The sequence below is a fragment of the Podarcis filfolensis genome (assembly GCF_964270895.1).
Source record: "Podarcis filfolensis genome assembly, chromosome: 7".
Lineage (NCBI taxonomy): Eukaryota > Metazoa > Chordata > Lepidosauria > Squamata > Lacertidae > Podarcis > Podarcis filfolensis.
The window spans coordinates 68,425,042-68,435,744 of NC_139603.1; the positions used below are offsets into that span (position 1 = coordinate 68,425,042).

At 37.8% G+C, this 10,703-nt stretch overlaps 2 protein-coding genes across 13 annotated transcripts in view; one reads left to right on the forward strand and one right to left on the reverse strand.

Moving 5' to 3' along the window:
* Positions 1 to 6,882, forward strand: part of SPAG1 (sperm associated antigen 1) — a 28,427-nt gene extending 21,545 nt beyond the window's left edge. For 3 of the 5 annotated variants that reach the window (XM_083623515.1, XM_083623514.1, XM_083623516.1), the window contains exons 14-19: positions 465 to 640; positions 995 to 1,136; positions 1,787 to 1,913; positions 2,209 to 2,373; positions 4,966 to 5,334; positions 5,478 to 6,882. In XM_083623515.1, the coding sequence (XP_083479641.1) occupies positions 465 to 640; positions 995 to 1,136; positions 1,787 to 1,913; positions 2,209 to 2,373; positions 4,966 to 5,334; positions 5,478 to 5,609 (1,111 nt within the window). In that variant the 3' untranslated portion in view covers positions 5,610 to 6,882. Of the gene's footprint in view, positions 1 to 464; positions 647 to 994; positions 1,137 to 1,786; positions 1,914 to 2,208; positions 2,374 to 4,965; positions 5,335 to 5,477 lie in introns of all 5 variants that reach the window. The other 2 variants (XM_083623512.1, XM_083623513.1) reach the window with 1 other exon arrangement.
* RNF19A (ring finger protein 19A, RBR E3 ubiquitin protein ligase) overlaps positions 1 to 10,703 on the reverse strand; it is a 57,501-nt gene that overhangs the window by 8,997 nt on the left and 37,801 nt on the right. For 2 of the 8 annotated variants that reach the window (XR_014550517.1, XR_014550519.1), the window contains exons 13-15: positions 10,074 to 10,152; positions 8,800 to 8,989; positions 3,427 to 3,666 (exon numbers count right to left, since the gene is read on the reverse strand). Coding sequence is in view for 5 of the 8 variants with exons in the window: in XM_083623520.1 (XP_083479646.1) it covers positions 10,118 to 10,152 (35 nt within the window). In the remaining 3 variants the exon portion in view is untranslated. Of the gene's footprint in view, positions 1 to 105; positions 210 to 3,426; positions 3,667 to 8,318; positions 8,990 to 9,913; positions 10,153 to 10,703 lie in introns of those variants that run through there. The other 6 variants (XM_083623520.1, XM_083623518.1, XM_083623529.1 and 3 more) reach the window with 4 other exon arrangements.

The following is a 10,703-nucleotide window of genomic DNA, read 5'->3' on the forward strand; positions in this document are numbered from 1 at the left end:
TGTGAAATAGAATTAAACTAAGTTGACATAGTATTATAAAACCTGAGGTTTGAAAAAATACTCTTTTGGTTTGAATTTGATTCCTATGAAGTAATTATTGAATACCTCAAAATATATTAGTGGAATGCTCCTAGCAATACAAAATAAACAGAATCTGATTATCTTGGGGCTGATTTGTGTGTACTATATGCAAGTGGTCCTCACTGGGTCTGAAAGAGATAAAACAGTTCAATGTGGCTTTCATGCTTGTACTTAGTTGACATATTCAATAGATGTTATTGTTACTAGCATTCTAAAGATAACATGGGTATGGCTAATAAATAAAAACAGCTTAATGCGATTTTTTAAAAGATTTTTAAAAACTTGAATGCAAACCATTTAAATTGTTGCAGTATTTTAATTACCTAGTTTACTGCATTTTATTGCCATCGGTGGAAAAAAAACAACACCTTGTCTTTCTCTAGGATAACAAGAACTTTAATAGAGGAGGATGGCCCAAATTGGAGGGAGAAGCTTTCCCCGATTCCTGTTGTTCCAGTTTCTGCTCAGTTACATTGGTGGGATGGAGGAAGTGTTACTGCAGAGCCAAAGCAGAAGAAAAATGCAGCCAGGCATGGAGATCAACAGTCACATTTTCCTAGTATGTGTAACATGATTGCTGATAAATGTTTTATTTGAGAAAGCTTAATACTTGGGAAATTCCTGCTAGTAACAAAAGAGCTGCATATATAGCTTTCATACTCTCACTGCAGTGTCCTTGCATGGGCTGGGGGAGGGAGTCATTAACTTTTGCTTCCTCTACAACTTTCTTGTTCCCCCAAAGCCTGGATTATCCAGTGAAAAGCGTGATGGTATGAACTTGCTCTTAAGAAATAGATCCATACTCTATGAATTCCAGCCTTGCTTTCTGAATGCCGCAAAACTAGTGCATGAATGTTCTCCCTACTCAAGTTTGCCGATGACTGACAATCTCTTTATCTGTTTGGGGAAACAGATGAAAAACCAGAAGAAATGTTCAAGTCACTTAAGAATAAAGGAAATGAATTTGTGAAAAAGGGTAACTATGAAGAAGCATTGATAAAGTACAATGAATGCATCAAATTAAATTCCCAGGAACAGACTATCTACACTAACAGGTAAGGAGAATTTTAAAACACTATCAGATACAACCCAGCTTATTCAAATCAGCAGGCATTTGTCATTCATTTTAGTGGGAAATTGATTTTGTCAAACTTTAATTTTGTAATTGAAAGCTAGTTTCATTGCAGTTCTGTTATATGAAAGTCTATGCCTTTATATTAAGACGTTTATACTCTGCTATGCAGGGAGGACCATAAACATCTGGGCACACAATTCTCATATTGCCTTTCCAACTAGTACAGTCATACCTCGGTTTTTTAACAGCTTAGTTCACGAACAACTTGGAACTCAAATGCTGCCAACCCGGAAGTAGATGTTCCGGTTTGCGAAATTTGCCTTGGAAGCCGAACGTCTGGCGCGGCTTCCGATTGGCTGCAGAACACTCCTACAGCCAACCGGAAGCTGCACCTTGGTTTCCGAATGTTTTGGAAGTTGGACAGACTTCCGGAATGTATTCTGTTTGAAAACCAAGGTATGACTGTATATCAGAATCAAACTTAGGTTGGCCATTTAGCCAGTCTTATAACTACAACCATACACATTTCTTAATATACAAATAATGGGACTTTGAGAATTGGCCTCAGGGTTCTATGGGTGCTACCCTATGTTCTTACCGTGCTTTTTCTTTTTTCTTTTTACTCTATAGGGCCCTTTGTTACTTGAAGCTGTCTCAATATGAAGAAGCCAAAAAGGATTGTGATCATGTTCTTCAGATTGATGACTCTAACATAAAAGCTTTATACAGAAGAGCTCTAGCATACAAAGGATTACAGGTAAGAAAAGAGTTTTAGCTCTTAACTTGCTCAGTGTTGGTTATAGCATAAATGATAACATTTAAATTATCAAAAGTTTGAAGGAGGGAGAATTCCAGTTGTTTGAAGAAACAGAAATGAAAAACTGCTGATTTGGAGGAACACTTTGTGGTAGTCACAGCATCACCTGACCTAGTCTTAATGCCAGTTCTTACTATGTTTTGCTATGTTTCATATTTCTGAGTATTTGTAAATTTTGTGATATTTCCAGCTATTCAGTTTATAAGGCCAATAATTAACTTTTTAAACATTTCAGAACTACAAAGCCAGTATTGATGATTTGAAGAAAGTTCTTCTAATAGATTCAAATATTGAAGAAGCAAAGAAGGAGCTGCAGGAAACAACACAGTTGCTAAAACTGAAAAATGAGCATACAGTCAACGGGCAACAAAAGCAAAGGAAAAAAATTGAAATCCAAGAGGTATTCAGTTAAAAAAAAATCATGTACTGGGCCTATAAGTGTGTAAGATTCAAACCTCCTTATGAAATGTCTGGATTGAGCTGCTCAAGCACTTTGTGGTAACTGGCAAGCTAAGTAAGTTGTGCAAGGCAGTTGTAGACCTGCTGGTTGTGGGGCCTCTTTTCTGAGAAAATAGTGGAAGGCTAAGACCAGCTAGTCTATACCTTTGCAGATCATGCTTAGGGTCTTCTGGACTTGTGTTTTATTAATGGGAACCTGTTTTGTTTGATGTTATAAACAAATGTGGCTAGCCACCAGCTGATTATCACATAGTAAACACCGTATTAAAATAAATAGTTTTGGCTTACTTATTGCTTATTATACAGCAGCCACCATTACAGTACTAAAGTAAGGTAGTTTAGAATGTTACTTATTACAGCCAAAGTATTTGTAATGCTTAAAATCTTGATGCTATATTTGAATTTAAAATGCCCTCTTAGTCCCATTGCTTCATTTTCTATATTACAGGTAACTCACAACTTGTTTGCATTCAGCTTTATGTGCTTGGCAAACTTTCTTTAAAAAAAACTATAAATGTGAAAATGAACCACCCTGAGATGTTATGATGAAGAGTGGTATATTAACTATGTGTTCATTTTCCTTTTCACTCAAAAAGGGGTTCCCAGTTAATGATAAATGCCAAGAATGTTTCCCCCCCTCTAATTAAATGTTTAAACTTTGCCTCCAATTTCCTCCTTTGTGCATATAAGAATCTATCTGCTATGATCGTATATTAATATTCCAAAATCCTTTTATTATGTATCCATTGGCCCACACCCAGTTCTGTATCTTCAATTTCCACTTCCTGTTGTATTTGCCATGTTTTTTCAGCCTTATCTAGTACTGACTCTTCCTTTTGTGTTTCTCTTTCCAAAAAGAATGCCAGAGATTTAATTGCTTTATCCCTAGGATCACTCCAAGTCATAGGTCAAATTCTTTCTCTCTCAATTCCATCGATGTCAGATTATCCAGATCTCTCTTCATTTATGTCATTTTTGTTTTCCAAAATCTTACCTTCATTTCTCCAAACACTTGTATAGTGGGTACTTCCATTTCATCAGTTGTTCCTTCTAGTTTTGCCATAGTTTCATCTCTCAGTCCTGCCAGTTCTTTGTCATCTTTGCCTCTATATAATTTCTGATCTTAATTTCCATTTCATTAATCTCTGGTTTAATTTCATTCCCCATTTTCATTTTCTGTGAAGCTTTATTATTATTATTATTTAATTTTATAATGTATCTAAAACAGAGAATCCTAACAGATTAAAAGATGAAAAACATAACTATAAAATAGGAATGAGTAGCACGTTAGTGTTTACTTGCACTTTATTTTAACTATCAACATTGTTATGCACTTGCCGTTGAGTCAAGATTATTGTCGAGTGATTGAGGAACAGCAAAAGCCCAAATCAGCAAGTGGACAGGGTGGAAGCTAGAGGGAAATGCCCTGGATCAAGGGCCACCAACATTGCTTTGCAGGTGCACACGTGATCACCAAGGGCTTCCCTGGCATCTGCAGGGTCTCCTCTCCTCCACTGAAATTACTGTATTGGCCCAAATATAAGCTGCACCTTTAAAATTGGAGGGAGTGGGGACGAAAAGAACCAAAATATAAGGTGTTCCTGACTGCATACTGGGCGGCGGCAGAGCCGTGCTGCTTTGCCAGCGACCTTTCCCCTTTCTCGCTCTCTCCCTTCCCAGCCTTGGAGGAGAGTACGGGGGACTGCACACAGGACGGCCACTGCTTTGCCGCTCTCTGGATGCATACCATAAGGTCGCAAATATAAGCCACACTTTTAACTTTTCATGGTCGGAATTTGGGAAAAAAGTGAGACTTATATCCAGGCCAATATGGTAGGTCTGAAAGTAGCTTTCTGTTGTAGCTAGTAGAATGTGTTACAGTGTGGGTGTGATGCCCATGGCAGTTTCTCTGGTTTGCAGATGTGCCCACAGGCCTCCAAAGGTTGGTAACTCTTATCCTAGACTCAGCCCAGTCTCTCGGTTCTGAACAAAAGTTTTTTGATGCTGGAGTTAACATTGAAACTGTTAATAGTCCCTCCCTCACCCAACCTCTCTGATTTTGTAAGTGCACCAGTTTGTTTACTGCTTTTAGTATACGCTGCTCTGATCGCAGACACCCCATCATATGTGCAGCCAGCTATGTGGAAGTCAGTTAAACATATAAGACACCTGCACAGCATGGGCATGCAGAGGATGAACATGAGCAAATAGGTGAAGCCAGGCATAATTTTTTACATCCTTTTTTACCATGCAGTCAGCACCCCACTGAGAGGGATGGAGCCACCACAATCAAGCTCACCTATGTTATAATCTGGCAGCTGCACATGTGAACAGGGTCAGACATTGAATATATCATTTTGATGGTGTCTAGGACAGAATTAAAATGTCTCTTGGGAGGAAGATTTTCATAAGTTTTACTCAGGCGGCAATAATAATTTCTCTGACTGTGCTCCTGCTTATCACAATTATGAAATGTTACATGTTGCATACATATATCAAAACCAACTGGGCATGTGGTTATTTCTTTGTGAAGGTGAATGAGGAAGAGGAAGCTAGAGAGACCTGTACTTCAGAGAAGGCTACATCAAATCATGACAGCGCTAAAGGAGAGACTGACGCAGTGCCAATGAATAGTTCAGAAAAACTCATTATTTCAAAGCCATCTAATGCCTATGAATTTGGTCAGATTATAAATGTTGTGAATGCCAATAAGGACATCGCTGCTTGTGCAGAGCTCTTGACAGCGATTGAGCCAAAAGATTTACCAGCCCTTTTAAGCAACAAACTAGAAGGAGACATTTTTCTGCTCTTTATCCAAGCCCTGCAGTCGGATGTATTTTGTCAAGACCCTGGACTGGTGTACCAGCATCTTGTCCACCTGAGTAGAGCAGAAAGGTTTAAGGTAAGAAATTATGGCATTTGCTGTCAATTATTTCTGAAAATGTGCATGTTTATGAAATGCTAGCATTTACTAGGCATTTAGACAAATGCCATTTGCAGATACCACTTATAAATGCTAACCACACATTTTTTTCCCCTTTTCAGATGGTGCTAACACTACTTAGTAAGAATGAAGTAGAACAGGTTCAACAACTGTTTGATTCTCTTTCCAAAGAGGAAAACCAACAATTTTCTTTAGATGATCTGAAGAGCCTTAAGAGAGACTTTGAACTTTAAACAACTTCATTTTGGAACTGCCTCTAGCATGCATTCCCTTAATGCTTGTAGGACGGGCATATAAACTATGCAGGCTTGCATGAGGTAAAGTCAGTCTTTTACCTGGACTGTTCAATATGCTGTACATTTTTTTTTTTACAGTACTTGCACACTGAAAAATCTGCTCTTCCGTCTTGTATATATTTTATCCTACAGAGTACACACGCATGGCTTTATAAGTAATGGGCCTGTTTACTCACCATTTTGTTCTTGCAATTATAGAATGAGATCGGGAGCACAGGACTCAGGCTTGCACATTCTCTTCAGAGGGGAGAGAACACACAAGCCAGTGAGGACATGGTTCTCTGGGACAAATCAACAGTTTCTAAAATGTGGGTCCCATATATAACAGTATATTTATCTAATAATCAGAATGTATTCAATGACATCAAGCTGTATTAATGGGGCTGAATATAGCCACCTATGTTGTATTCCCTTTCTTGTAATACAGGAGAGTCTTCTAAAGATGCTACTATTTCAGAAATGTTTTTGGACATGTAGCAGAATTGATGGAGAACATCTTGTACAAAAGTCCCATTGACAGAATGGAAATTGTGCATCATTATCTTTCAGTGGGGCTTATGCCGAAAAACAATCCTACTGCATTTGTGCCTATAGCCTTCATTTTTTTCCTGCTAGTCACATCTAACTGCAGTGCAGCTGAAACCTACCTTTCTTTCCATCAGTCGCCGATGCACTTGGACAAACACTTGCATCTAGCTCCAATTCTGTGTGGCTTCAAAGGAAAACACTGGCACACTTCTTAAAATTCAATGCTAACTTAAATATATGCAGTAAAATGCTTTATGGCACTGAATGTGTAAAGTTACATCCGTACTTTGGTAAGCAGGTTCCAAGAAGGGACAATTGGTTGTCTTCTACTTTGTGTCTTCTAGGTATGCAGAAATCATTTTATATGGCTTGTGGACTACTGGTGAACAGCAAAACGGGAGCAGGATAGACTATGTTGTTAAATGTTTTAAAGCAATAGAACTGTTATATTTTTAAAACAGAGATTCGTAATTTATTGTTAGTGTGCATTTCAAATTTTATTATGGGAGGGACTGCTCAGGTACTTGCACTATTTTGAAGGTGATGTTAGTCAGTGACTTTCCCCATTATTAAATAACCTATGTATGACATTTCTGTTACCTTAAGACTTTAACCTGGTTGAAAGTTGTTTCCTTGAAGAACCCTTACAAGAAAATATTTAAAAATAAATATATTTGGCATATTTGTGTTTTTGCCTTTTCATTCCCCTAGCGTAGCAAGGCAACAGTTTTAGGATGCTTTCCACACTGACAAGATACTTTCTAGAAGACTGCAATAATTTAGATATCATTAGTAAATATGAAATGGGGACTTTTATGCTCCTAATTTAACTCTTGTTAGTTGCCCAGTCCAAATGTAGGAATGTCCTCTGATAACTGGCTACCTCAGTTCTGTTCTCTGTCACATAGAAGTTTCTAGCTCATTTTTAGAGTTCAATTCAAGTAATAACAAAGAATAGATACTACATTTCAGTTGCATTCTTAAGTAGGAAGAGGCATAAACTCTCTAAAGACAGCTCTCTTGCATAACAGCTTCTATAGGCAGATTCACATTAGAAACCTATTTGTGAGGTGAAGCAAGGCTGTGTCCTATAAGCCCATATACACAAAAAATTCAGGGTAGCAGTTCATCTGCTCCAAGTAAATCATGCTTAAGGCAGTTTTTCGCTGCCATTTATTACAAGCAGTATTTTCTTGTTTTCCTTGTATATGCTTTCTGGGGCCTAGGCTTAGCTTAGCAACCTGAACCATGGTTTCAGCGGATGTTAGTTAATAAAATACTGTCCACCGTTAGTTCAAACCAAAATTAAGTGTTTTGCTTATACCAGACAACAGAAGAAGTCTACCTACAGATTTAATTTTGAAGGGTATCTGTACCTGAATGATTTGTAACTTAATGTATAGTGTTGAACATTATCCTAGTACCGTGAAATTAGTTATTTTCCCTATTAGGTTTCATTTATTCATATTATATAGTCTATATCCTTATGTGTGGGGTAGATTAGTATTAAACATTACTCTTTTTAACTGAAACAAAAAGCTGCATTGTCCATAATGTCTCATCTCTTGGACAAATCTATCAAAAAGCCCTATCCTACACAAGACACATGCACACACACCTTGTATTTTACCTACTTAATAGCCTTGATAGGTCTGATTACAAAATTCTCAGGGTATTGACAGCTATTAGCCATTGATAGCCCTATAAGTCATATTATTTCGTTCAGTCAAAGGTTGACAATACTGAGGACACAAAAGACGCAGTTTACCAAGATCATATTCATATGAAACTTTTAAAAAGTACTTCATTTTCCATCTTCAGTGTTTTGGTAGTTGTCACTTGACCACCTTGTCAACCCTAAACTAGTTTTGTTCAGGGCTCTTCCATGGACACTGATTTGCAGATAGGTGCAGGGTACCTAAATGGTATGGTTTGCTTCCTGGAATGCTAATAGGTTTACATTAAAATGCTACTAGTTGTTCTTAATTTAGAACTTAAGTAATTTTAGCTTACTCATCCGTTGATCTCTTGTTCATTTTCATCTTAAACTGAATTAACCTCATCATTGCAGTCTTATAGTTAAGATGTGCTTTTTAATTAACACAAACACTCACTTGATTTGGTATTTATTTAAAAGCCTTTACGTATCACAATATTTCAAAAATATGTAAGTTGTGGCTCTTAAAAGTATAGAGATTAATATTTAATGTACAGCCTAAACAGATATCTATTTCACCATATAGAGAACCTCTTTTTCTTAGAAAGTCAAAGAGTAACATTTAATTTCAGTATTTTCTTCTAACTCAATCATTAGACTAAGACAAGGAGCCTATTTCCTTTGCTCAACAAGTTATCCTGACTTGCAGCAACACAGTCATCTAAACATCCTGCAACTTGCTCAAGGTTGGACAGCAAATTGTCCACTCTGAAGTCAAGATTCATGTGATGGCTAGCGCATTGAGAGTTCTTACAAAATTGCTATATGTAGAATAAAAAATGCTACTGGTTGCTACTTATATATTTAGCATAGCCATGTATATGAATACCTACAGCAATTACAGTAGATAAACAAGTGAGACCTATTACAGTATATCCTTACCCAGTAACAGAAGTGCTCCTTTTCAGGAATCCAGGCAGATGTCCATGCCTTCCTTCAGAACACAGTACTGTAAACAACTAAAGGAAGCCAGCCAAATTCCTGACCTTCAACTTTGTTTGGCTTTTCCAACTTATACAGCATTTAAGAGGCTCCTTCCAATGATCACTGAAGAAGCTCAACTCTCATTGGGCTGTTTAAGGAAGATGGTCCCATTAGGGTATTTGCTTTTTAGGTGTTTTGTACTTCTGGAACCTCTGGCTTCCCCAAGCTTGCCAATTTCTCATTTCTCAGTAGCCCCACTTTTGATTGTGAGTTCAGTATTAAGAGGAATAAGTCCTATATTTAGATGTCATCTACACAGGAATGTTGTAGCAGGCTAAAGCCCTAACTCCAGAGAAGACCCACTCTCTGAAAGCTTGTTTAGAAGTCTTCCACAAAGTAACAGAAATAAAACAAGGTCAGTAGAAATAGCCTCAAGGAGCTGGCAAAGACTGTGAGAAAGGGCTTATAGTATTAAAAGCTCACAGTTGATCTAATATTCTATGGAATCGTAAAGGCAATGCATATTCCAGTTTTCCATGGGCTTGTTCCACAGAGTCTGGCAGGTGACTCTCCTAAAATTTTAAAAATCTTTGAATCCTGCTGCCAATAGAGAACACGGATTTAGAGATGGCTACTAATAGTCCAGTGTCAGTCACAGATCCTTGCTTCATGCTTCCAGTCCCTATCTGTCCATTCACCAGTATGCAAATATAGACAAAGGTGCACACATGCATAACTTACTGATTCTGTCAACATATTTAAATGCCAAAAAGTGGCATGCATATGCTGGTTTCTGGAAGTACTGCGCCCATGGTTCTTGCAGCACAGCCCATCCACCTTCCTGCAGGTATTCAGCTAACCTCCCATGTGAGGTGAATTAACAGCACTGCTTGAAGTTCAGCCACTGCTACTGATTGGTTGAAAGTGAGTTTGGAGAAAAGATAGCAACAATTACACTCTACAGCGAAGAGGGTGTATTTAAATGGGCTTTTCAAGCAGAGCTTAAATGGAGACATAGACCCTGGAAGCCAAAAGCTATGCAAATGAACCCTGTATTAACACTGTCTTCCCATTTGAGGAAGGATGATTCACAACCACAGTTTTAATTGTACAGGTATGAAAATCGAGTAATAGAAATACTGAGCTTTCATAGTTGCTTAAAAAGAATCCAAACCAAGAACTGCAAGACTCAAAACTTAGTGCACTCCAAAGGAAATTCCATAATTCCTTACATTTAGTCAGGTGTGGAGTACGAAGAGAATGCATGAGCTTTTTTCTATCTTGGCAGCAGCTTCTTTCCTAGCCTGGGCCCTGCAGTCACACAGAAGTATGAGTGAATTAAAAAGATTAAAAAATGATGACATCTACACATTACAAACCTTGTTGCGCAAGTTTCTTCCACTATAGTGGTTCATAAAGCTAATTCTTTATAATATATGGAACCTGTGATCTTTCTTAACAGCACTGTCAGATCAGAGCAAAAGACTGTTTCCAACAGTAGCCAACCAGACATTTCTTAAATACCTTCAAGTTTGGCCCCAGCCCTCAGGAGCTTGTCCCAGCAGCTGGGATTCAGTAGTACACTACTTCTGACCAAGGAGACTCCCATTTAGTTTGCTGGCTAATCGACATTGACTGATAGACAAGATTCATGGAGAAATTATTTATTTCCCCTTTAAGTCAGTGGCCATCACATCCTGTACCAGTGAATTCCTTAATTATGTGGTATGTGAAGTACTTGTCTATCCTGAATCTACTTTTAGTGGATGACTCCAAGGTCTTCATGCTTTGCAAAAGGGAATAATTTGTTTACCTACCCTAACCATACATTTTATAAACATCCCCTCTTAGTATTTTTTTCC